Below are 27406 nucleotides of genomic sequence, written 5' to 3' on the forward strand. Positions count from 1 at the left end.
GAATGTGGAGTTTGTGTGTATGTGCCCCTGAGCTGTACTGGTCCTCTTTTTAAGAGCTGTTCTGCAGTCAACAGTAGAAAGGTACCAGAGAAGGAAACAGAGAGAAAGGAGACTGACCCAGTGTGGGTGGAAGGCCAGGCAGCTGATGGCACCCACTCTCTGGCCCATGAACCCATCATAGTACTTGATATTGTTGATCAGCTCTCCATTCCCATTGTAGATTGCGGTGAACTGATTCATTGAGCCACTGTAAGAGAAAGAGAGAACACAGCACTCCCATGACATTAAGCCAGCCATGGCCAAGCCTTGCAGGCGAAGCCTGACTCTTACTCTTGGCAGATCAAGCATGGCTGCAGGGCAGCATCCAAGATCCCAAGTGGGCTTATATTAAGAAAGATTTTCTTTTAAATCCTGGAACTTTCAGCACAGTCTGTCTGATTGTCAGCAAGAATTACATGCTCAACAAGCAATTCAAGGCGGGGGAGTCGAGCATTTGGGCAGGGAAGACAACTATGGCATGGTCTGGAGTGAGAACATCAAGCACAAAGCTGGTGAGGCTGGATGACAAGTCTCTGCAAAATTGTGTACTTGGCACACAGAGAAAGAAAACCCCCACACTTCTAAAAATGGTGACTCAGAATATCCACCATAGCTGAAATCTGAGAGGCAAAGAGTTAAAGAAAACACGCAATGGTTAAAATATCTTAACTGCAAGCATGGGAAGGAACCTGCACTGCTTATGCCCAGGAAAAGAGATGAAAGTGTTTGCGAAAAGGGCTGCTCCTCCCTGTGCCTTTGGGAACTTACCATGCAAACAAGTTGGCTTGTGGGTGGATGTCCAGCGCTGTCAGTCCTTTGACTATCTGAAGCACTTTTACTGATTCTGGCATTCTGGGGTCGAAGAAACGGACATCTCCATTTACACTGTGAACAGAGAAAACACTGGACTATTGGCCACTTGCCCCTACATGGACAGCAGGTTCTATTTATCCCACAACCTGGCCATAATTAGGAGAACAGCCATTGGCCAACTTGCCAGAAATTCTCCTTTGCACAGCCAGCACAGTAATCGCTTTAAATAACTATCTACAAGGCTCTAGGTAAAGTTAGCAACCTTTGGCTACAATGCCCATAATCCCTGACCCACCAGTTATACTGACTGGTATTGAGGTGCGCAACATCTGAAGGCACCAGGGTGCCTACCTCTGCTCTCCCTACTGCAGAAGTAAATGCAAGCTTACTCTTGATACAGCTCTGCTCACTCCTACATATGGAATTGAAGTATGCGAAAAGAACAAGTTTTCCTCCTGTCCAGCTAAATGTCATTCACAGACAATTGCCTGGCTTCGCTGTTTGTCTGGTCTTTGGCCAAGAGGCACCTTCATCTGCTCTGAAACAAGGCAAATGAACACTGGATAATGTCAACAGTAACCAAAACACCTTGTACTGTGCCAGCTTCAGATTGGTGGGCAGGCAACAGATTTTTGGCTGGTAAACACTGGACATGATGCTTTCTATTGGTTATGAGTAGTTGAGATCATAACAAATTGGTTGGGTGAACTGTCTCTCCTTCAGCTAGACTGCCTTCTTGCCCTGATTTTGATGGATTCCTATCTCACAACATTAGTCCTTAGTCCTAATCTTCTGGACATTTAAAATTGTGTTTAGACCAAGTGATGATTTTATGAGGGAGGCCAAGTTGAAACATGGGGTTCCCTCATTGCTCAAACAGTATTCATAAGCATAGGCTGTGAGCTGAAAGTGAACACTGGTAAATAAAACAGAAAAATACAATCAGAATCACTAAGGGACTTGATAACTTATCTCTTCTTCCACATTCCTTGCTTTTAGTTTTCAAAAGCAGACAGATAAAATAGGGAAAAATAAGATAAAACAGCTGGCAAGTCAGCTGTAATTAAAAGCTGGATCAGCTGATATAGTCAAATTTAAACTGTAATTAAAGCTTGATTAACTGATTCAGGGTTTGATTCAGTCAACAGGCAAGCCCATAGTTTTCACTGATCTGGGCAACTAAATATATATGAACTAGTTGTACGCTGCAAACTGCCCAGAGATTTTGACTGTTGGGTGGTACACAAATGTAGTAAATGAAATGAATTTGAAAGCAAGTTTCTTGTCCTCATGGCTGAGGATAGAAACTTCAGGAACAAGAAACTGGTAAAGTGGAGTGAGGAAAATTAGATATTTGGAAGAAGAGAAAATAGGAGTAAAGTAATGTAGGTGTTCTTGCCCTTGTGAGGTTTGTTGCTTCTAGAGGCAAAAACACCTGCATTCTTGGACCACTGCTTCCTTCTCAGCTCCACCATCATCTACTTGCCTTTGATCTACTATTTTAGTTCCTACAGGCAAATTCTACATTTTCCTAGATCTTGTAAGTGGAATGAATGAAACAGTAAGGAGGAAATTTTTGACAACATACTTGCTTTGCATAATTGATTTTGACTGCAGTGCAGAGTAATTGACTGTTCAAGTGAAAAAATCTAGGCTGCTCCTACCTACCTAAAGTGCTATGGTATATCACCTCCCTTCCTTCCTCCAGATAGCTTACATGGAATAGCCAGTGACGTCCTATACAGGTAGTGACCTGACCCAGCTTCATGGGTCCTCTGCTCACAGCCATTATGAATCATGGGCTCAAAACCTGGATCACTGATACCAGATCCCTGTGTGACTGCAACTCATGCTGTGAGTGGGTAGTGCGTTTGACTGGACAGAGGGTGCCCAACTCATTCTGGATGGGGATGCACTCCCCTCGAAGGAGCAGGTTTGTAGCTGGGGGTTCTTCTAGAGCTATCCTTGAAGTTCAAGTGGCCTTGGTGGCATGCAGTACCTTCTACCAACTTGGACAGTGGCCAGCGACACCCTAGCTTGACAAGGATAACCTTGCTTCACTTGTCCATGCCCTGGTAACCTCCAGGTTAGATTGCTACAAAGTACTGCACATGGGGCTGCCTTCCAAGATGGCCCAGAAGCTGTAGCTCATGCAAAATGTGGCAGCCAGACTGACCACAGGGACAAGAAGGTCCACACGCATAGCGCTGCTTCTGCCTGCTTCCACTGGCTGCCTGTATTTCCAGGCCTGACTCAAGGTGCCGATTTTGTAAAACCCTTAAAAGACTTGGGACCATGATGCTTGGGAATGTGATGCCTCTTCTTGTACGAACATACCTATGCTACGTCCATCATCTAGGGCCCCCCTTCACAGGCCTCCTCTGGGTGAGGCTTGGATGGTGGCAACAAAGAACAGGGCCTTTTTGATTGGGTGGCCCTCCCGTGATTGGAAAGGTCTCCCTGATGTGGCTCACTTGGACCCAGTTATCTTTTCATCTCCAGGGCCAGACCTTAGACTTACCTCAAGCATTTGGCAACATTTGATGAGGCTTTGGTGACTCATGGATTTTTCTTGCTCTTGAGTGCTTTAAGTTGTTTAAAAATAGGGAGTGCAATAGACTCCTGTGCCGCCCCTAGTCAGCAGCCTTCCTTGCCAAAAGGGGACACTAAAAAAAAAATAACGGCAAGGTAGGGCTGAGCCCCATGATCATATGGCAGCACCGAAGGCAGCGTTGGGGTATGTGAATGCTGCCTTTTTCCTTTCAAAGCTCACACTTATCCTGGCACAGGAGGGACCCAAGGCTACTTTGTGGCTTCCAGGTAGGACTAAGCCCCACAAATCTCTTTGTACTATTCAAGCCTACTGCACACCAGCACAGCTCTGCCTCAGTATCTAGACATGAACAGGGGAGGGGGAGAACCATCTAACTAGAAAGATCAGGTTGTCAGGATATTAAATTCAGGGCAATTATAACTATAGGCTGTTTTGCACATTAGGGGGAATGACCATGAATGGTTTGACTAACATCACAAAAATGAAGCTGTTCAAAGCCTTGAATGTCAATATGGTAATTTAAAAGCCAATATTCAAATTTAACAAAGGGTAATGGAAAAGCTTTAGCTCTGCAGCTAATAGTGTGCATTCTTCAGGTGGGCCATGTGGTAGCCTTGGGCAGCAGTGCACCCCAAGGCTACCACATTCTGCTTGCATCAGTCAAGAGTTAAAGGACCAGTTCCAATGAGAGACCAATTTCAGCTAAGAGGCTATTGCTAATGTGGGTTTGCCTCGGGGACTGCCGAATGCTGGTACGACAGGTGACCGAGAGGCTCTCCGAGGAGGTCAAAAAGGGGCTGAAAAACTAACAGCAGACGGGATACTGAACAGACTAGACCCCTCCTGATCTAAGGGCTGAAGCTCACCAGGGAACATGCTTGCACGTCTTACTGCTTGGGGAGCCCACCTTTAATTCTATCAGCAATTAGCTAGTAGCCTTTAGGTGCATTTTGAACACAAGGATTTGGGGGCATTTCTCCAAGACCAATGTCCCCTCCCCATCTCCTATTAATAGCATGCCATGGCATTGGTAATTCCTTAGCACTGATATTTTTCACAGGAGAGGAGCAAAGAGGGCTAGCAGGGTGTTTTTCAGCCTGGATTGTAGAGCAGGTTTTCCTTTCTCCTTTGAATATTGATCTTTCTTATTTTGGACATTTTCATGGTAGGTGCTTGGTCTGCTTTGAGTGCTGTATTTTTATTATTAGCTGTGGCTGCTTCTTCAAATTCAGGCTTTTAAAAAACTGTATTTCTTCTCATCCTGAACTTATTTTTGTGCTATATCCTGCCTCATTTTATCTTGTGCTTTCTTAAATTGACAGCTCTATGTTAATAATGCCCCACTCTGCCAGATTTTGCTATTTCTCATAGCTTCTCTTGCTTAGCTGATATAGAAACTTCGATCCCCCCCTCCAATTCTGAATCCTCTCCCCTGCAGTTTTGTCTTCTGTTCCTTTCACTATTCCCCAAGTGCTAGCAGAGGCACAGCAGGAGGGGGCTGTTTTCCTTTGCCCCTCTTCTGTGTAACACCAACAGCCTTTGTCTCCTTCTTTCTTTCTCAACTATCTGAATTCCATTCCATTCATCTTTTCTATCCTTTTCTTTGTGGCTTGCTGTTGTATATCATCCCACAGGGTCTCCTCTTTTCTGAGTAGAGACCTGGTTTTCTCATTCTTTGATCTCGCCTAGTTATTATCTTGAGTGATGTTAAAATTTATTCTTTCCTTATTTCCGTCAGTCTGTTTCTAATGCTCCTCCACCTTCCTGAATATAACTCTGTATTACATCATTTTCTCCTCTGGATCTCTCAGCTGTCTAGCCTTCTTTGATCAGATTCTTCTCTCTTCACTCTGCTTTACTTCCTATATTTCTCTTTTAGTGTTTAGAAATTCTATTTCCATAATGATTAGTCAATAAATAGGGACTTGTTCCTATTTTTCTCCTCTTACTTTCTTCCATATTGTTGTCAATGCTTGGCCTTATTTCTCCTTCTGTTGTTTTCATTTGACACCTCCTCCTCAGTCTTGGTTAACCCTTCTTCTTTCACTTTACTGTAGTTCTTCTTCCTCTAGTTCTTCTGATTTCTTTTTCTTTTTCTGCATCTGATTTTGCTCATGGTTCTCCTTTGTTATACCCTCATCACTGGCTCCTACTTCATTATAAGATTTGCTTTAAAGTAATTCTCCACTATGCTGATACATTTTTCTTCTCTACACATTGAGCTGCTTCTTCTAATTCACTCCCCTCTCTCTCCACTCTTGTTGCCCTCTTTCTCTGAAACTCACTGTTCCCCAACACCCACACCTCTCGTTGCAAATATTTGGACAGCATCATTTCCTCTGAGACTTTCAATGCCACTCTCTTCCCGTTTGTTTGGTTTTGTCTTTCTTCAACCTGTAGCCCTATGTACAGGGCTTGTTGTTTTTAACATAACCACTGCCTACTGACAGAAAAGGTCAACAACAATAGGAGTAATAATGATTTAATTAAAGATCTCTCAAAGAAGAGTTTGTCAGCATTCAGTCAGGGCTTTGTGAGTAGAAAATTTGCAGTAGATTGGTGGTGAAAGGATTTCCAAAACAAAGAGCAAGAAGAAGACTGCAGGGCTGTATGGTCAAAACGCATTGCCAGGGAAGAGACAATAAAGCCACAAGAACAAATAGAAAAATGAAAGCACCAATATTTGCTGCTCTGTGTGCAGATCAAGTAAAAAGTTATATAGGCTGATGGTGATCTGCTGGAAGTCTGAGAGCTCACCACCCACACACACATGCACCAGTTGAGAAACACAGATCATGTTCCAAGGCCTGCTGCTGGTGCAGTGCAGAAGCGAGTACCTCACAGTCAGTCAGATCAGGGAAGCCAAACACTAGAAAATGAAGGACCATGGAGAAAAGCCATGCCAGCTGTCATGCCAAGTGTTAAGCAGTTAGAGGTGCAGTTAACAGTCGCAGAAGGCATTTATATCGCCACTGAGAGACCAGAGAGAAGAGCAACACCACAGTGAGTGGGCAAAACAAAAAACAATTTGTTAAGGCATATCCTGAAACATTTTGATAATTCAGTGGAAGAACACAGTTCAGCATTGAATCTGACAGTGAAATACAGGCAAAACTACTAAATAAACCTGGAAAGACTATAAGGAAAGTGAGGCACTGAAGAACACAGTAAAGCAAGCAGAAGACATGATCAACAAAACCTGACAGTATATATCTGGACTGTCCACCATTTTAAACCATAAGCTCAGTGGGCACCAGGCTTTTGGACCTCTTCTAAGAGAGTTTCAGTGTCTGCTGAGATAGATGAAGACATTAAATCTGCCTGTTGATGAGCTGAAGGTGGGTCTTGATGCCAGACACAACTGTTCTGTTGGGTCAGAAGAGACAGCAAGTTGAGACAGTAAGTTGACTCACTTTGATGAAGCCAAAAATGTGGTAAACTACAGCTGTCTTGGCCACTGTGGTCATCAGGATAATGCCCAAGCTGTCCCACTGGAACTCTGCCAGTATCCTGGCAATGAGTGAGATTAGAGGGAAATCAATACAGCAAAGTGTCACCTAGACAGGGGTGATGAAAGCCTGCTCTGCTGTAAGAGCCCCTGATTGCAGTGCTGGTGGTTACTATCCAGTTTGCTTGTCTTTGCCAGAAGGACAAACTTTGCTGAGGGTGCAACAGGACTGACCATTAGCAGAGGGAATGATGGCCCAAACTGAGTAACAGTAGTCATGTATGAGAAGGCGGTGAGGCACTAGGCCTGGAGTATTTGCATTCAGAGCCTTGCAGTGGGATGACTGAGGCAGCTGCTGTGAAGAGACCATGTAAGTGTTGGACAGCAGAAACAGAGACCACTGTCATTGACGTGAGAGAATGAATCCTGCTTATCAGCAGGAACACTCTGGCTCTTTCTGAGCCCAAGGTGGCTGTCATGAATCTGAGTGTCTGGGGTGAGATGGGACTTAGATAGGTTGATACTAGGTGTGAAAGAAGAAGAGCACAGTGATGCTTGGCAGAGCACAGTGAACAAAACAGAGCAACAATGAGCTAATCAATGATATAGGGGAATAAAGTAATGTGTAATTGGACATAGGCAACTGCTATGCCTTTACTAAGAACACGAGTGTGAGACCAAGCATAATACCTTAACTTGTAATGATGCTCTCCAGGAGCAATTCACAGGTATCAGTGAAGGAAAGGCTGTTTGAAAATGTGGGCTGCAAGGAGAGCATTTTTAAAGTTTGCAGAAATGAACCGTTCTCCTTCCTGGAGAAGGAGAACGGTGGTCAGGGTCACCATGTAGAACCTTTTTGGTTGGATGAAAAAAATTAAGGTCTCAAGTCTACAAAATGCTAAAGGCCCTCATCTTTTTCCTCTGCCATAAAATAATGGGACATGAAAACCATACCATTGTTTACAGGATCTATTTTTTTGATGGCTCCTTTCTGAAGGAATGAAGTGGCCTGCTCCTTCAGAGGAAGAGTAGGATCATATCCTTTGGAAGACTAGAGCGAAATGGAATTCAGTCCTGTACCTGTATTGCACAATGGCAAAAACCCAGTAGCACTGCAGGGCCATGCCTCACAATACTGGCTTGATTTTGCCTAATCAATGGGTTGTCTCTGTGGTATCTATACTTGCTGAATCCCTGGATCTAAGTTTGTGCCTTACTCAGCCAAAATGTTTGCATCTACTGGGTGCTGCAACATCTCTTAAATAAAAACTGGCTTAATTCAGCTAATCGTTGGTTGTGCAATGCAGCTAATGCTTCTCTCAAATATATATATTTAGCAGTGTTCTGTGGCAGCTTCTTTTTGAGAGGAGGTTGTTATATGGATACATTTTGAACTGGAGCTATCTTTAATATTTATTGAGGTATATACTTGCTTCTTGGAAATTAAAAAATGGTCTAAATTGATATTTTGTATTCTTTTGGCAGCTAGAAGAACAATATTACAGCATTGGAAGGAAAAACAGTCACTTCCTAGAATACAGTGCATAGAGGACCTGACAAAACTTTCAGCATTTGGACAGGTGCCATATAGCCATCACCTTCAAATGCATATTTACTTGGAATCTGGTCTGCTTTTGTTGAAGCTTATGTACATTACTAGAAAGTTGTATTTATACACATACACATTTCATATGTATTTTTGTTATGGATATATACAAATCTCTATTCATATGATTTCTCTGTGTCTTTTTTTTCTATTGTTTTATAAGTTTGGATTTTGGTTGACTTTCACTTGGATTTTGGTGAAAAAATGGACAACTTTTGATACTTAAATGGGTATCAAAAGTCAATGAGTTCATTCATTCAGGACATGATGTGTCAAAGGTGCTGCTCCTATGCATTTATTCTATGTATATCTTGCTTTCAATATGATTGTTGACAAAGGAAGGGGTGCTTAGATTCCTGTCTTCCAAAAAGAACAATGGATGGGTAAACCAATTGATTTTGGGACCTGTTTCAGGGTCAATGGCCTGAACTGTAAGGTTGCTGCAGTGTGCCCACACCCAGCTTTTTGGCTGAGAACTCAAACTTAGAGGCTTGACTGAAGGTGGCATCCCTTGTTGAATCAAATCGACCTTGTTCATCAAAGGGAATATAGTCCATGGGGAACTAAGTCTTTCTGGTGAATCCTGTAGAGAGCACTGGTTCCTACCATGACTTAGTTCTACAATCTATTTTAGATTTTGGCATGTTAGGTTGTTGTTTTGTGAAAGCCACAGGTTCATTCTTAAAGAGGCATGCTGTTTCTGTCTTGTCTTCAGGCAGGTATTTGAACGGAGAGGTGGTAAGAACTGCCAATGGACTGTACAGCCTTTGTAATTCTTGATGCAGAATCCCAGTACAGCAATGGAAAAACTTCTTTGTCTTTTCATGTCCAGTTTGCATTCTTGTTTGGTTAGCACAGAATACGGTTTCAAGTGGTTTTGTTGTTGCTGGACTTAATGAAAGAGATGGGAACAATCATTGTGATGGTTGCAGTATAGATTCTCCACAGTATAGATTCTGCAGTATAGATTCTTTAGATGCAAGTGGAACACAGGAAGGCTTTTTTCAGGACTCTCTTGCCATCCTGAAAAAAGATAGCTACTGTAATAGGTTCCACGGTTTACAACTGGCCAAAGTTCATTAACAAGTCAACAACTGGGCATTTAATCCTAAGGAACTCACTGGACATTTAATCCTAAGGAAGTTGCCATATGCCTTATTTGTTCAGCATAGGGGTGATTATCCTTTTTAGGTTACTGTGAAGAATGACCCTTAAGTCCTTGATCTGGAGGGAGAGACTGAATCAGATGAATCACCTATCCATCACCTTCCAACTCTATTGGCACTGGTGGGTCTAGTGGTTCTTTTTTTGCTTGTGGGGGGAGGTAGCAGTGCAGCACAAGGGTGATGATACAGGAATGCAAGAGACTGACTCAGATGAATCCAGTTGATAGTTGTCTTCCTTCTCTATCTGTATTGGCAGGTCCAAAGGTTTTTCTGAGGTAGGAGTGCAAGGTGTGTGGGGTGCTACCAGAATAGTCATGATTCCAGTGACAGGGACTGGTGTCCATAGTATCGGGACTGTTGGGAGCACTGTAGTGGGGATAGCTAGTGGTTGTGGTATCTTCACTACAGTTTCCAGCACTGGAGGTTTGAATAGAGATGTTAAGATGGAGCGAGAAAAAAGCTGTAAAGAAGGAAGCCTTGATACAGGCAAGCTTCTTCAACTAAAGGAGGGGACAATGCAAAGTATCGCAGGTATTACTTGATGACCTTCTATCCCAAAGGTGGACTAGAGAGCAGGAGTATTGGCTGTTCATACCAGGATGAACAAAAGTAAACCCAGTTAGAACATCTTTAGGTAGGAGACAGATAAACCCCTCCTGGACCCTGCTGCACAGCTGCACTGGGGAGACAGTGCACAGGGCTATGAGGCAGCTGTCCAAGAGTGACATGGGGGAGAGGGGGTGTCTTCTTTTCCTTCTGAAGAGGAGCCAACAGTACGGCCCTCATTCAGGGAAACTGGGGAGACCCATGGTAGATTCTGCATCAGTGGGGATCATAGCATAGAGGGTCCCTTCTGGGAAATGACCACATTGTCCTAAAACATTGGAGAGGACATGGTGTTGCTAACAGCCTCATCTTGGTTTGTTGGCCTAGACATCTTTTTCTTTTAAGGTTTGATCTCTGCATCAGTGCTTGGGGCATCTTAGACTTGATTCATTTTGGGGATGGAGCAATCCAGTGTGGAATGGTCCCTGACCCTTGCTGGAGTTGTGGTGGTAGAGGGAACAGGTGGTGAGGGTGAAGCCAGGATGGTACAGAGCCTGGTGATGACCCAGAGTTATTAAGGGAGACTACTTTGAATGCTCGACCCTGACTGCTCTTTAGAAGGCCAGATGCTGAAGATGAAACTCAAGTACTATGGCCACCTAATGAGAAGGAAGGACTCCCTGGAGAGAAGCCTAATGCTGGGAGCAAAAGATGGCAAAAGAAGAAGGGGACGGCAGAGGATGAGGTGGCTGGACGGAGTCACTGAAGCTGTTGGTGTGAGCTTAAGTGGACTCCGGGGGATGGTGGAGGACAGGAAGGCCTGGAGGAATGTTGTCCATGGGGGGTTGTGAAGGGTCGGACACGACTTTGAGACTAACAACACCAACACTTTGAATGCAATCTGAGTGTTTCACTGGGTCTACCAGCTGTGGTGTACATGCCCACAGCACTACACTAAGGTGGAAACAGTGGCTACATTAAGTTCTTGGCAGTATGTACATAACTCTGTAGCATGCTCTTTGTCCAAGCAGCACAGATAATAACTGCAGCTGTTTGCTGGCATCCCTCACTCTTTATGTTTACAGAAAGACACCCAAAGGGCCACAAGCAAAAGAAGGTGCCTGTAAAGGAAGTACCATGTGAAAAGAAAGAAAATGCAAAACTGTTTGAAGGAGTGAAAAAACAAAAGAGAACCCACTTAATCTCTAGGGAAAAAACTAACTTAGCAGACAGAAGGTCTCAACAATGGTGTGGCTGTCAAAGAGAACTGAAGGAAAAGCCAAGAGCACCACTGTTTGGGCATGCATGGTGGGGGTGGGGGAAGAGCAGGCTTCCTACTTAAATGTCTTCATGCAGTGAAGATTCTGTGCATGTACAGCACCCACAGGTCTAATGCACAGACACCACAAAGATACAGCATTTGTCTGAAAGATCTAGTGCTTATCTATTAGTGGATGGGCCCAAAAAGGTCAACTGTCAGATCAGAATGCTAAGAGGGAGCTACAACTGACTACTAAGGGGAAGAGCATCTCACCTGGCAAGCTGAGCCACTTCCAGTCACACCATTGCTACCCATCCCCAGCAGTGGGAAAGTGTTACATCTTAGAGAACTTTATTTTCTTTCCATTCAGTATACAAGGAAGAACCATTCTCAAAACAAACTGCAGCTTAGTGGCAGTAAATCATTTTCTGCTGTCCTTTGAATGGGACAATAAATAAAGACAGTGCTCCCACACCATATTTACGAAGCATGAGAAATGGATTTATGCACAGAAAATTGCTAGATGGGGAAATAATTCTGCATAGCATTACACTCAGAACACGTGATGAAATCTCTCCCTTGGTGGGGTTTTTAAAAAAAGCTTTTTGTCTCACTAGCAAGAATTACTCTGGCTTGTTACTCACTTCCTCTCTTTTCCTTTGGAGTAGAAGGGGCACATCTATTTAGCGTTCATTTCCTTAACTTCAGAGTTACTCAGTGAAAGTTCAGTGTGCTGAAGAAGATGCAGGCGACTGCTGGCAAAGCAACAGTTGCTTTGGTGACCCCTTCCCAAAGGTCACGACCATGTCCCCAGTGTCCGAAAGGCTTGGTGTTCACATTTCTGTCAACGGACAGTGCGGAGGTCGAACTATCATTTGTAGACATTTTCATTTGCCTTCTTTCAGGGATCGGTGCTTTTACACTGCGTGGCAGCCCCCGCCCCGCACCATACTTTCTTGTTGGCCCTAACCTGAACCTGAAATGAGAGGGACCATCACCAGCCAGGGCTGCCTCTACTTTAAGGAGGCTCAGTTTGGTTTTGGCTTTTTAGTGAGAGAGTGCTGTGACCAAGCTTGGAACCCCTTGCTGCAAGAAGCAAGGCTGCTCATTCCCCCCACATCCCACTGTCTGGGAGCAGAAGTTAATTGCAGAGTACAAATGCCAAAGTGAAGAGCTCAAACCTCATTGCTGTTTAAATACCAGAGACAGATTTTTAAACAAGTAAGTGCAGAATAATGTTTTGACAGGAAAATGTCGCATAAATATTCAGATGCCCTTGTTCCTTTTCATCTTATTTTTTCTACCTGACACTCATGATGTTGCCTTCAGGATGTTTCTGCAAATATGCTTTCACTACCCAGGCTGTATGCTCCCGATAGGTCATCACACGGCTAGAAGAGAGAGAAGAAACTTTGTAAGATAAAGCTGAAGAAAGCTCCAAAATGACTGAATTACCAAGTTCTAAGGGAACCATTTGTTTGTTGTAGGCAACTTCTCAGCTCAGTGAAGCTCCAAGCCTTCAGCCGATCACTCAGGAATCCCATTTTGCAATGCATGCGTCAGCATTTACCTGCTATATGCTGTGCTCGGTCAATTAAAGCACAAGAAGCAATAGGTGAGGAGAAAACATGCACAATAAAAATCCCTAATTGCTCTAATTTGGTGGTGTCTTCAGACATGTTAAGATCTTCCCAGGCTAACATTCCTCTATTATGATTTTCATATTATCACATCACTAACTCTTTTAAAGAAAGACAGTGCAGTGTTGTGATGAAACCACTTAAACTTTAGAGGTAATTTGGAGTCATGCATTTTTTTCCTGGGGGAAAAAAATCATTTCCAGATTATACTTGCAAGCACTGCTGTCAACTAAAAGTAATATAGGGAGAAGGTGCTGGAACTCATTCCTAGTGCATTTAGGAGCACTGAAATGACCGCAGTGGGGTGTACAAGAGTGAGCATCACGCGCTGGCCACAGGAATGAGACGGATGTCTTACCATTCACTCAGAGCCATCCGCCTGTCATAAACGCGGATGGAGCCATCACCAAGCCCTGCTACAATAAGGGAGCGATGAGAGTCACAAGATAGGCTGGTAACGCAGCTGTCGGCTCCTGTGGGAATATCCTAGGATGGAAAAACATGGTAGCCAAAGTTGAACGGATGAGTTTTTCAGTACGCTACCCACTTAGTGTTACCCTTTTAGTCAGATTTAAACAATGAGCTTTGCACTTCTCCGTAGATAATATCTAATTTCTGAGTTCATCTGTGCTAATGACAGGTATGGAGAGGCCTCTTTGAATCACTCATAATTGTAGCGCCTGTTACAGGGGTGGCCCGACTTGCTCAGTGGAACAGCCATTCATGGTGAATGTCAGGTGGTCTGAAACCTGCAGGTGGCAGCCACAGGTGGGAGTGGTGGTGGGAGGTGAGCAGCAATTGGGTGCCTGTGGGCACCTGCAGCAGCAAGTGGCAAGCTGCAAAATAAACTCAGGGAGCTGCATACAGCTCCCAAGCCTTTGGCTGCCTCTGGCCTATTGTGTGCTGAGTTATTTGCTTTAGCAGCTCAGCAAGATGACCAGAAGATTTATAATTTACCACCATAAATCTTGGGGTATCGGGCATGATAGAAAGCAATACATGAAATCATAAAATATGCCCTATTCTTTCCACCTGCAAAGTTTGTTTTATTATGTATGTGTTACATTTTTATCCCACCTTTCTGCTAAAAGTAGCATTCAATATGTCTAACACTAAAATACACAGATAAAATAATTCTAATTTAAACATTAAAATTCAAGTTAAACACATCCAGTTAAAACACAACACTAAGAAATTATGCCATTCAGGAATGTCAGCTTCTATTGCTCTGGGTGGAGAGCTGCCTGCATTGCAGACCAGCCTCTTCCAAGTAAGCTCACCAAGCTCACTCAGTGTTTTCCCTGTGTTGACCACAAGAAGCTTACTTATTTGTTAGCAGTATACTTTTCAAGTTTGTCTGTGTTATGCTGACAGTCTATATTGGTATGATTTTAATGTTCTCATTTATATGCTTTTATGTTCTTTACATATTACTATTTCTATGTTTTTTGTTTTTTATGTGCGAAATGTTTAACTGGGAAAGCAGGTGACAAATGCCTATCATTACTGGAGGGACTGCAGGAGACGAAACGGGTCAAATAAATGCACTAGATGAGGTGCACTCATCTACAGAGGTGTCTACAGAAGCATATGGCATGATAAAAGTGTTAATCTTTAAGGTGCGGCAAGAGCTTTTCTTGCTTTTGTACCAGCAATGTCATTTCATCTCAGTTGCAGCTTAAGAAGAAATATTTCCGGGTACCCATTATGGGAACAAAATTGCAGTGCTGTTAAAGTTCAGTTCTTGGTAACATTTACACATAGCAAAAGCAAACAAAAAGAAAAATGGTCTTACGGCTTTTCTACAGGTTGCTTTGTTTCATATTATTTTAATGTTTGTTTGGGAAAAAGGTAATTTGGGCTATTTATATCAACATCCACATGAAATACATGAAAATGAGACCATATGTCTCATTTGTTATTGAGGTACACTTGTAAAACAGCCACAAGTGCTTTGACAGTTTTCTGATAAGAGTACTCAGGCAGTGACTCACATATCTGCTAACTAACCTCTGCATTGCAACATGTAAAGCAGCTTTTTGAAACCCTGATTAAAACACCTAGTTAATTAAGATGAACAACTAGGAGGAGCTCTCTTCTCCATAAAGTGTCTTTGTCCCTGAGTCCTCACCAGCCATAAATACTGCACAGAAGGGCAGGATGGATATATAAATGCTATTTAAAAACACACACAATATTTCCCTGGAGAGAAATAAATCTGCATCTGCTGAAAATGCAGTTGGCAGCTAACTGGCACATGCAGGCAACCCGAAATACATGAAAGTGGAAAGACAGAACTGCTGGTGGTTCTTAAATACTTATTAGAAAGAAGCCTGTAGGGCTTTGTCTGTTGACCATTAAACCAGACCATGCATGTCACAAAAGCAGCTTAAATGTATCTTAAGAGCAGCAAAAAGTAGAGGGAAGGAAATTGACATAAGATCTAGTGAGAACTTTTTTATGTGCTCAGCCAAACAGCCAAGGTGAGTTGCTAAAAATGGTAGAACTCCAAAGAGAACACAAATGCAGCTAGCCTTTCTACTTCACAACATTTGCAAGGCACTGCACAGATTATTGAAGGAGAACATAACCTGCCTTGAACTCTGAAGCCCTGCATTTCCTCTGTGGAGCAGAAAAGGACATTACCAGAAAGTGTTTCCTTTTTAAATGATGAAAGTTGTTTTACTTTGGCACACCATCTCTTCTCAAACCTTACTGCAGGTAGCTTTACAGCTCTTTATAACCTCTTTGGGGCAAGACATGCTCCCTCATGTTTTTATGGGAAGTAAATTAAGGCAGAAGGTAATTAGGAAAACTGTACAAGATGAAACTGTGCAAAGCCGCAGTGAAGGTCAGACTAAAACTTGGAGTCCTGAAAGGCAGCACAGATTCCTATACCAGTATGTGTCCATGCTCTGCAGAAATTTTTTAAAAATAGGAATCAAGGGCTGCATGATTTTAAAAATAAGAACAGCTCTGTAAAGTAAGAAATGCAAAGTGCAGGGCTGGTAAATTACTGGAAAGACACCAGCAACATTGTTCTAAGGTTATAGCTTTTCCTTCTTTATCTACTACATATAAAAATCTGCTTGGAATAATAAGAGCGCAGCTGTGAAAAAGAAAAACAGTTTCAATTAAGCAACCAAAAAACTGAGCAACATTTTCAAACTAGGATAATGATCAGAACCGGCTCTACAGAATTATGTTAGCTAATTTCACACCTCCTTCCTATTTTTGCTCTGAGCCCAGCCACCTTCTCTAGATATTTTGGGTATTGGCTTGATAAAAAGATTAGACTAACAGTTTGCTGAAGACAACTATCCAAGATTACCAGATTTTTATGCAGATGGAGCTATAGATGCATAGAAGCTTTAGCAGTGAAAAGAACCTTTTGCCTCTGAATCAACAGATGCCACTGCATCTTGTGGGTTGTGAAGGAACCATAATGCTGGCTACTATATACTTCAGTCCCCAGCATGCCACAGACAGAGAACTGGTCAAAAGCTATTTAAGGAACAAAGAGCTTCAGAGGATGTGCATAAGTGAGCAAAGCTCTGGATTGCAAGAGAAGCCATGTTGCCATGTGGGAGGGGAGTGTTTCTGCAATCCGTCTGCCCACACTCTCCCACACTCCTATGACATGTGCAGTTCCAGCTCCATACTATAACTGAATGCTGCTTTATGTGGGCAGCATTTCAGGTAAACTATCACCTTGCAGTGCAGCGGTGCTAGGGGAAAGCCGCTTCTATCATGTAGCCCCTTAAAGAAAATGGAGCATTTTTTGAAAAGACACTGCAAAGCAGTTTGTGTTGCAATGATTATATGTCTGTCACAGGTTTTTCCTGCAAGGAACCCAAGGCAGCTCACACAATCCTCTTCCTCTTCATTTTATCCTCAGAACAACCCTCTGAGGTAGTTTAGGTTGAGGGTCATTGACTGGCCCAAAATCACCCACTGAGCTTCATGGTTGTGTGGGGACTAGAATCCAGATCTCCTGAGTTCCAAGCCAACACACGAACTGCTACACCACATTAGCTCGCACTGGGTGTCTGGCAGTGAGACCCAAGCACTTTACCTTCTCTGTTTCTAGGTTTTACAGTGCGATTAAGTTTTGATTCCCTGAACCACAGAAAAAACCAATTTGCACTATTCAAGAAATAAAATATTTTTAAGATGTTCCCAGTATAATCATTAATCATTCTCATTTAAAATATTTTCACCCCGCTGATTTCTGATGTTCTCTAATTTGCACAGATAAAATAATATTTGAAAATAATTAAGATTAGCATAGGCTTCACAGTACTGCATCGCTGGGTCAAAGTGTCATAATTAATGTTCATCCAGAGGTAATTAATTTCTAAAAGCTTTGGAGACTAGACTTTGTTTCCCAGAGTGACTTAGACAGAGATGTTACCTCTCATTATGCGGCTGCAGAACAGGCTGGATTTAATAGCAAATGATGTGAACACATTGATGTTTTTCTAAGGTGGGTGTCAGGATAGCTTTGCTGAAGGAACAGGAAGAAGGCTAGAACAGCCAGGCTCAGCTACCATTTGCAATGCCTCTGCCATGATATGAAGGATGCTTCAGGTGGACGATGAAGGGGAGTGATGGCTTTGGGGGCTGCCAAAGGCAGACAGGCGCCCTGGGCAATTGTCAGAAGGACGGCTGGCTTCAGGGCCACTATGTAGACTTGCCAGCAGCTCAGTTCCTGCATTTGTACTGGCCAAGGAAGGCCTGGAAGTTGCTCTGTGAATCTGGTGCAAATCTGCTGCCTGTAGGTTCTTCCTGGTGTGCAGCAGCAATAAATGGCCCAACTGGCTTCCCGTTCCACTGTGAGATGTGGCGGTGATGGTGGGGAAGAGGCAGCCAGGAGGGAGGCAGTGGGGAAAGTATGACTTTGAGCCTGGAACAGTGGTGGGGAGCAACAGCCCAGAAGCAGGATGTCTGGACTAACTTTCTAGAATGGCTTCTTTGGCCAGCCTTCCTACCGAGGAGCTGAAACTCACTTGCTTGAACTAGCTTCCTCCCTCCCTGTCACTTGGCTGTTCATTTAAGGTCTCCTTGGACCAGATTCAGAGTCAGGCAGAAAAAAGAGAATTAGTGCTGTTCCAGTGGCAAATGAAAAAAGGAAGAACTGCACAGCCCAAGAAATGGCTACATGCAGGTCATGGCTGTGCATAAATAGGGAGCTGCTTCATAGAACGTTTTCTACACTGTTAACTCTTTGACTGCATAACGCATATGTATGGCAAGAGCTTTGGTCTGTGGCTTGGTTAACTTTCTTGAGTCACCTGCTCTGCGTGTGTTTCAGTACTCTTACAGGGATCCCTCAATTGTCCTTGAGACTAATCTCAGCTGTAATGTCAGAAGACCATACAAAAACAAAATTGGTACTTCCAATTCCCACTGTCCAGATAAGAAACTGAAAAAAACAATTTGCATATCTATTGCTGAAGCAAAGCAGGTTTGCTCTTGAGCACCACCTTGACGGGGGAGAACTTGACATCCATACAGAGGATGCTACATATACTGACTGGATTAGCACAACATGACAACCTATCCGGGATAACTAGCCATGATGAGTTTTGGTGTTATCCAAGCTCAGACTGCTTCCCACAGAGTTGCTTATTTTAGAAACAAGCCATCCAGACAACCCATGTCTTCCTCAAGGGTTTCCTGAACCCACAATGGGTTGATGGACCGTCTGAACCCAAGAAAGCAATTTCTTTGGTTTGCAGGAATCAGGTAGCAAGCAAGAGTGGCAACCCCCTCCCCCACCGCCATGCTTTGCAATCTTGGCCTTGCTGCCCGCCGTTAAGATCCCTTCACCAGTGCCCAAATGACACTTTAAAATGACTCTCGCAACGCCTTTAAAATTTGTAATGTTTTCAATTTTTGTCAGTCTTTTGCAAGCACACTCTTATAACTGTCTGGTATGTATAGCCTTGCCCAGGAGTTCCCAGCCGGGGGTGCCTGCATCCCCAGAGGTGCAAGATGGCATTTCAGGGGGTGCAACAAAGAGGAAGGCCGCATCGCAATTTGCCAAAATTGGTGAATCACAATGTTTTTTGCACCAAAGATTATCCCAATAATACAACTATTTATTATTTTGTTTGCATTTAGTTTCAATTCTCTTTTGTCAATCAAGACAAAATCTAGGTATCGCCTGAATCCACATGCAAACTTGTGGATTGCAATCAGCACAAAATTCCACATTTTGACAATCGTGAATGAGAAGCAGAAACAAAGAAGTTACTGAATGTTATGTTCACAACTGGGATTGATGCTATTGTTTACAACTAGGATTGATTTTAGTATTTACATTTTTTTCTATTTGCTCATTTTATTTATGAGCATTTTCTAATAGATCAGTTTCAATTGCTCATTTTATAGATGTACTGAGTTAAAAGCTGATTTTTTTAGTTCAACTTGATCACTCACAGTACTGAATGTGGTGCAATTTTGTGGTTCAAAATTTAGAGCTTTTGACTTCATCTTCCAATGAGATATTACTTTTGTAGGGGGTATGAACATAAATCAAACATTTTCTACAGGTGTGGGATACAGAAAATGTTGGGAACCACTGGTTTTGTCTGACCAATTTCCTTGTATGTTTCTCCTTTCAAGGGGAACAGCACAGTGGAGTAGGGGAAATTCATGGAAATCAGACAAGATGAGACTCCATATTGGCTAATCTGTGCTCAGTAGCCAGTATCCAGTTGCTGACTTGTATTGAGAAGCACTCATATAAAAGTGGGAAAAGGTGGTGTGTGTGGGTGTGGGCAATATATCCCACTTAGCCATGTAACCTTTTCTGTTTCAAGTGCTGAACTGCTACTTCTCAGTGCCCTCCATCATTTCAACACCTGAACCTCCAGCTAGTCCAGACAGGGGAGACGTTGGCTCTACCTACGTTTTCATGGCTGCTCTTCGGGCACTTTCTGTTGTAGTTCCTGCGGTTCCCTGAGAGGATGGCTGCCTGAGCTGGAGTCAGTGAGGTCCCATGGGAAGACGTGAGCCTATGTACCGCTGGTACTGGTGCCCCATTTGCTCTGCCCCATGCTGCCACTTGTAATATGGTGAGCCGCCCCGAGGCTTCGGCGAATGGGGCGGCATAAAAATGTTTTAATAAATAAATAATAAAAATATGGCATGTCGTGTGTGCAGCTTTCCCACAGGCAGCTGGTTGACCCCTTGGTCTGATCCAGCAGGGCTCATTAGGTTTGGATCTTCTTTTTTAACTGCTGGGAATATTCGGACAATTTTCTGGATGTGAAATGTACACACATGTGATGGCTGGGATTTAAATAGAGGGAAAATATGTGTCAATTTAACTGTGTCAGGCCAGTTAATGGAGGGGCGATTTGTGCACCTGCCTTAACAGCAGTTACTGAAAGTGCACAAATTTACTCTCCATTTATTCATAGCACTTAAATTGGATGAACTCCAGTCCAATTTCCTGGTTGCTCCCTTTGACAGCTGAAACATTCTAGGCAAAAACACACTTGTGAAAGACCAACCAGGACACCCTGTTCCCCTGCCACATAACCAAACTCATTCACAGAATTTTCTGGGGGAAAAAAGTTTTGAAAGTACAACCCCAATTTTGCATTTTTAAAGTTCTATTTTTAAAAAGTGGTGAATGAAAAGGGGAATGATCAGAGTAGGTTAGGGGAGACAAACTAGATTCTGTCATGAAACCAGGATACTGGCTGGAGGCCTGAGGGCGAAGGAGGGGAAGAAAGGGCCACAGTGACCCTGCCAGCTTGTCAGCAGGCAGCTGATTTACAGGGTAGCTTAGTGTGTTGTGTGAAAGTGGTCACTGTGTGCTGTGCACAGAACAGCTTTTCCACACACTGTTTTTTGTGCTGCCCTGCACTGAATTCTCATGAGCAGGCAGCTTTTTATGTGGTGAAATCAAAGACCTCAAAGCACAAGATGCTTCTCCAGTCACACATTGTTCATGGATCCCCGCATTCCTAAGCCAAGAAATACCATGGTTACCTGGACTTTCATTTCTCGATCTGTGTCCCAAATTCGGATAATCCTCACATCTCCAGAAGTCATGAGAAGGCCAGTCTCTTGCTCCCAGTCTACCACCATCCCTGCTCCTGAGGAAAGAAAAAGTGGTGGCGTACAAAATTATTCTCTAAAAATATGCAGAACTGAAAGGAATCAGAATGTCTACAGCATTCAGCTCCCAGCCTTGGATATGTATTTTGAGCACGCTGAATATTTTAATGCGAATCCATAAAATTCCATGGAAGAACATGTCTGTCTGTCTCTTTGTCTATCTGTATGTGCTTTGGCAGAAGAGAAAAGAAGAATGAAATATTATATAAGTCAGTGTCTTTCAGAGACGCCTCACTCCATTTGAACTGCATGCAGCTTAAGCAGTTTACCAGAACTGCATAGTAAATTATATATTCAACAAAACCTGCTGACCATTTAGATGGCATGGTACATACTAAACGAAGGGACTGGCATCCACAAGCAAGGCTCTGAACTGAGAAAGCTGGTAGTGAGAGATGATGTAGAGCAATGGTGCAGTGAAGGGAATCCCAGGGGGTGTGCAGCTGGGGGTGTGCAGCTCTGGGCATTTTGGAGCAGAGGCAAGGAGGTCTCCTACCAGAAAACCCAGGCAGCCGGTGGCCCCTCCTCATTCTGGCAAGTGAATGAGACAATGACACATCTTTCAAGACTTATTACTGCTTGCAGCTGATTAGCACAGAGCAGGGGTAGGCACAGGCCTACCCCAGAGGTGCACATTCGACATTTCAACAAAATCTCCCCAGCGCCAATATGCTAAGGGAAGGATTCACCAGCCACAAAACATGGGGAAAGCCCCCTCTCTGGATTCTGTCCTTTTTCTCCCCCAATTTTTACTGCTGCCCCCAGGCTGTTTTTTCTTGTCCCCGCTTTCTGGATTCTCTCTTTCTCTCTCCCTACCCCGCTCCATCTTTCTGCATCTCCAGCCCTTGCCTAGGATCCCCTTCTCTCATTCCTCTTCACCTCCAGCCCAGCACCATTCCAGCTGTTGCTCAGGCTCACAATAAAGTTCAGCACTGTGCTGAGGACTGCATTTAAATCAAAGTACCCTTGGAGGCACTGGACCAATTGACCTTTCTATTCAGAGGCATATATACAGACCAAAGGTGCAGCCTATCTCAGTAGCCCTCGAAAGGAACCTGGCTGTGGAGGAGGAAGGGGTTGAAGGCTCCTGGTCTGCCTCCTCATTAGGGTTGCTGAGGCAAGCCTGGAGGCAGGCAGCAAAAGCTGTGTGTGTCTGGGGGAGAATCCCACATGGGCAGGAAATGGAGGAAATCCTGAGCAGAGATAGTGGGGCCAGATCCTGCCAAGTTCTGACAGCAGCAGATCCGTGAATGTCTCACATTGCAACCGGACAGCAGAAGCCAGTTTGTGGCAGGTGTCAACATCCGCATGTGTGAGGAGCTGGGTGGTGTCTGCCAGGCCCACTTAGTGGTCCCACTGGACACCAGGGTGCCTGTGGGTGCTGCACTGCCAAGCCCTTGCACAAAGCTAAAGAACACGGAAAATACCCAAGCAGAGACCCAGTCCCGGTCCTTTTAACTTAGATGGGTCCTTTTTACTTCCTACTTCACATTAGGAGATTAAATGGTAATACTTCTTTGCAAGATTGCTTGCATATCTAATGAAAAGCTAAATCAGGATAAAGATCTTTTGTTAAAGCTCAGAGTGTTTCACAACTTGAACCTCTGTGGTGAAAAGTGAGCACTGCTGAGTTCACTGGAGCTTACTGCTACTTAATACAAAGGACTGCAGTCATGCCCTCTAAATTTAATTGTTAGTAGTTTATTTGCTTCTGATGTCTATATTTTACTGGAAAGTTAAATGAGATTGCTACCTCAATTGAGTATAAATAATGCAAAGTAAGGGGAACGTATCCCGGAGCATAGCTATGGACTTTTCTTGTGCATGTGCCTATGGGGGTTGTCACAATGTGCTTCTTGTGCTACACAATTCATCACTACTATTATTGGCGCAGAGAATACACTTAAAATAGGGAGGGCAACATCCACTCCAGCCTGCAGAGTGTGGTTCATCCAGTCCACACAGGGCTGTACTCCTTGGGGCTCCTTAGAGACTCCAGGGGGCTAGAGGAATCCCTCAAGGAATCCTTTCTTATTGCTGATCTGAGATGACAAAAGGATGGAGGAGTAGCAGCTTTGGGGAAAGCTGTTTCCAGTGAATATGTTGGGAGAATTATATTCCTGAAGCATCACCAGGAACCTGATGTTCCCTGTTTTTTAGCTTGTGGCAAAAAAGCTAGCTAAAGGGCAGGTTCTCTTTCACTGTAACGAAGTGCTAAATCCAAAGAAAATGTAGATTAGGGTGGAGAACCTGCAACACTCCACTCCAACTCTGAACCACCCCAGCCAGTACAGTCAATGGTCAGAAATGTTTGGAGTTTTTGCCTAGCAGTATCTGGAGGCCCTCAGGCTCTCCGTCCCTGGTCTAGACCAAGAGCCCTAAAGCAAAAGAGCATTTGATCAAGTTGCACTGCGTGGAATAACTGTGCAGGAGTCCCTAACTATATGGGGTATTGATTGCCAGAAAGAGGCTGGAGGAAATTATCCACCACTGAACAGGAGTACTACAAGGATTTCCTTATCCTTCAAGCATAGCATAGACCCTTGTCACAGCCAAGTTGGCTGACAAGATGAAGAGAAGAGTTTTCTCCTGTGCAGCAGGTTTAATTCTCCTCATATTGGAAGGATTAAATGTTCAGAGCCAACAATGCCCGGAGTGCCCAGTGCATCCTTGTTAACTACTGCAGACTTGGGGAAATGGCAGGTTTTGCAAAGCTTTGGAGCTGGGGGAGCCTCCAACAGTGGATTCCAGCTTGTTTAATTTGAATGATTGTCTCCACAGAAGTTACAAACTGCTTGCATGGCACACAAATCTTCTGCTTTGAGGGAAAAGTGATTTGGCAATTATCTCTTCCCTTCTTTTGTTCCCCAGGAGGTAAACAAACTATGCATCTCTAATATTGCCAAAGGGAAGTACATAAAGGTAGGCTTTTTTAAAAAGCAGAGATAAATAAATTGTTCCAGGCATGGACAAGCTAAAATGAATTTGTTGCAGTGGCACAACCTCTTCTGCTAATCAAACCAACAGAGGGTACCTTTTTCTCTTTTTCCTGTGCCCAGGCTCCCTTTACAAGAAAGTACGACTGTAATGACAAATGGAACAGGGGAAAACTCACAAAAAGCTCTTCGGTAACCCTACAAGACTGTAGAGTTGCCGATGAGCTTCCTTTTGCCAGCCTTCCCATCACTGCCTCCAGAGCCTTTAGGGACCAACGGAATAGGACCCTGTCTGTAACACAAAAGCTTCAGAAAAAACATACCATGCAAATCTAAAAGCTCAGCATTTGGTTCAGAAGATAAAATCAAGTAGCAACATTTGCTTTTCTAGCCATAAATACCCGAAATGATCCTGGAAGTGGAAATTACCACTACAGGTACAGTAGGGCGATATCTTAGCAGCAGGACCAGATCCATTGGAGATTGGTGGGGCACAGAACCAAAACTGATTCTCTTGAAACTTCATGCCTATCTGAAGTAAGCTGAAGATTTATGCAAAAGAAGCATCCTCATCTTCATTTCTCCACTTCCTTTTTTTTTTTTTTTTTTTAAATCCAGTGGCCAGGGCCACTTGTAATGTGCTATTTGGCTAGAACTGTCAGGGCATCCAAGCAGGTGCAGGACCTGAGGGCTGTTCTTTGACTGTTGGTTTGTTCCTGACAGCTTTTGCTACCACTTGAAGGAGCTAAGGAAAGGGGAAAAGGATGAGAATGGTAGATAAGCTGACAGCTCACATCTTTATCTGGACATCCAAATTGATTGTTTCTTCAGCTTCCCTGGCAGCTTTGAGGGGTGCTAGAGATTCAGAGCAAGCAAGAAGGCAGTAGTTTCAATGATAGGCACCTCCAGAAGCATTTTGCATTTGTCATCTTGTTTATGGTCTGTACGACAGGATGAACCCAGCAGGCTTAAGATGGATGATGCTTTATTATTTTAAACAGGCAGCACTCTTAGGATGTGATGCAAAACATGCCAATTTTTCAGTCATTCATACTCACAAGGAGCTTATACCATTTCAGCTGCAATATAATCTGCAGACCACACAGAGCATATGGGTACTTCTGCTTGCATGAGTACATGTTTAGGGCGCTTCATCTACTCTGTATCAGGAGTTTGCAGACAGACAGAGGAACTGACAAGGAGGAGGTGACATGGATGAGTAATCTCAGTGCCTGGGAGAAGCTAGTCTACTTACAAGCAACCAATTTAGTGTTTTTCCCAGTTGAAGGAAGGAAGCCTGGGGGTGCTCCTAGACCTTTGGTTTGCTCTTGGATAGACAGGGAGCAGCACCATTTATCCTGAAGCCTTTGCTCCTTTTGAAAGAGGTAGGGCCATGCTACGCTGAGCTATACTTCCATAACATCTATATCTGAATGCTGCAATGCCTCTATGTGGAGCTCAAAGAAAGCTAGAGCTGGTTCTGCTTTCATCTCATACAACAGTGTATGATATTTTAAATCAAGAGGACCCTTGGCTGTTAAGACTGGCTGGCTAGTTTTGAATGTTTTCTGCTTGCTTCATTTTTGCTGCTAGGAGTTTTGTTGTTTTCAATGTGATCACTGGATTGTGCTGCTATTATAATGTTTGTCTTTGTGAACAGTGTTGTCACCTGTGGAAATGTGACAGAAAAAGCGTTCCAATTGTTTTAATTATTAATTTTGCTAATTGATATTCAGAACTATATTCATCCTACGGAAGTTGCAGGGACTGCTGCCAGTTACCAGTGGAGATAAGAACAAAGCTCTCAAAGATTCACTGCCTCATGAATAGAATGCCGAACAGAGAATGAAGGATTTAAATTCCTCGCTGTCTTCTGAGTGACCCTTGGCAAGAATTGACTTGTGCCCAGTCCTCACTTCCTCCATCTGCAAAATGGGATTGATAAAGTAATTTTCTTTCTTTTGTGGGAAGGGGGAACCATAAAAGAATGTTATCCATACATGACTAAAAGGGAATTGCTCTCATGAAAGATTTATCAGTGTGGAAAGAACAAATCTGTCCTTTAGCAAACTACATACTGAGTTATTTCTGCAGGCAATTATCGTACCTCCACCCCTAACATGGTATAGCTCTGAGAACATTTAAAAAAGCAAGGATCTGAATTCTGTAGGTTCCACTGCTTCTTTAGTTACCAGTCATAAAAATACCAATGTGTATGGCTATTTGCTGTTACCTATTCCCAATAACTTCCCCCAAATCACTCTTTCAAGTTACCTTCTACTTTGTTACATGTTTACAATTCACAACAATCCCCCTCCCCCCGCCACAACTTTGTTTGAGAGCATAGACACAGCCTGATCACTGGCGTCTGTGTTAGTTCTGGAAAGCCCACACAACGGGCAACAGGCAGCCTCACAGGGGAGCAGGGAGCAGAACAACCCTCTCTGGGTCCTTGATGAAATACAGGCTGCCCTGGGCTGCCACTCCATGGACATTTGTGCACCTCTTGCCACCAGAGGGTGCCCATGTGCCAAGAACCTGGATGGCACAGAATCCCTCCATTCTAAAGGGACTGCAGCAGACAGAAGAATCCAAGCGATGTGTAGATGCTATGCTTCCAAACACATCCATGAGGCATGAAAAGCAAAAATGACTGCTATGGCAGCAACCAGAAATCTTTTGCATATAAACCTGTCATTTGTAACCACATAAAAATATTGAAAGTTGTGAAATGCTAATAGTAGAAAACTCAGGATTAGGAACAAAGTAGTTTGTGTACATTATTACTTCAGGCCAAGCTAATGTTTATTCAAGTAGGTCTGAGGTGTCTAGTGGCTTTCAAGGAGTGGAAAAGAACATTATTGGCTCATGTTTACATCTCAAGCTCCTGGAGGACAAGTGGTTCATTGCTGATTCTTGATTTCTTTTTAATTACAGCAAAAAAGTAATTTTTCCATGGGATGCTAGAATGAGAAGTGTGCTTCTCCCCCCCCCGCGTGCACACGTGTGTGTGTGTGTGTGTATGTGTGTGAGAGAGAGAGAGAGAGAAAGAGAGAGAGAGAGAGAGATGCTTGTTTTCTAAACAGTGCTTTCTGTTGCAGAGATTCTGCATTTCCAGTGCTTAAGCAGCAATATCTGTTGATATGCAAATGCATCCATTACAACTGCTGCACAGTATGGAGTATGGTTGTATGGGACTTTACCATGTCTTCCCTGCCTCCTTGGCTGTGCTATTTTACAATAATGATAATAAATCTAAAA

General features: G+C 43.4%; 1 protein-coding gene across 6 annotated transcripts in view; it reads right to left on the reverse strand.

Moving 5' to 3' along the window:
- RPTOR (regulatory associated protein of MTOR complex 1) overlaps positions 1–27406 on the reverse strand; it is a 405549-nt gene that overhangs the window by 3930 nt on the left and 374213 nt on the right. For all 6 annotated transcript variants that reach the window (XR_006417225.1, XM_044456423.1, XM_044456421.1 and 3 more), the window contains 5 exons: positions 21081–21187; positions 13432–13559; positions 12738–12824; positions 808–924; positions 118–247 (listed from right to left, as the gene is read on the reverse strand). Coding sequence is in view for 5 of the 6 variants with exons in the window: in XM_044456423.1 (XP_044312358.1) it covers positions 118–247; positions 808–924; positions 12738–12824; positions 13432–13559; positions 21081–21187 (569 nt within the window). In the remaining variant the exon portion in view is untranslated. The remainder of the gene's footprint in view (positions 1–117; positions 248–807; positions 925–12737; positions 12825–13431; positions 13560–21080; positions 21188–27406) is intronic.

This window comes from Varanus komodoensis, unplaced genomic scaffold, assembly GCF_004798865.1.
Source record: "Varanus komodoensis strain SLA01 unplaced genomic scaffold, ASM479886v1 scaffold84, whole genome shotgun sequence".
NCBI lineage: Eukaryota > Metazoa > Chordata > Lepidosauria > Squamata > Varanidae > Varanus > Varanus komodoensis.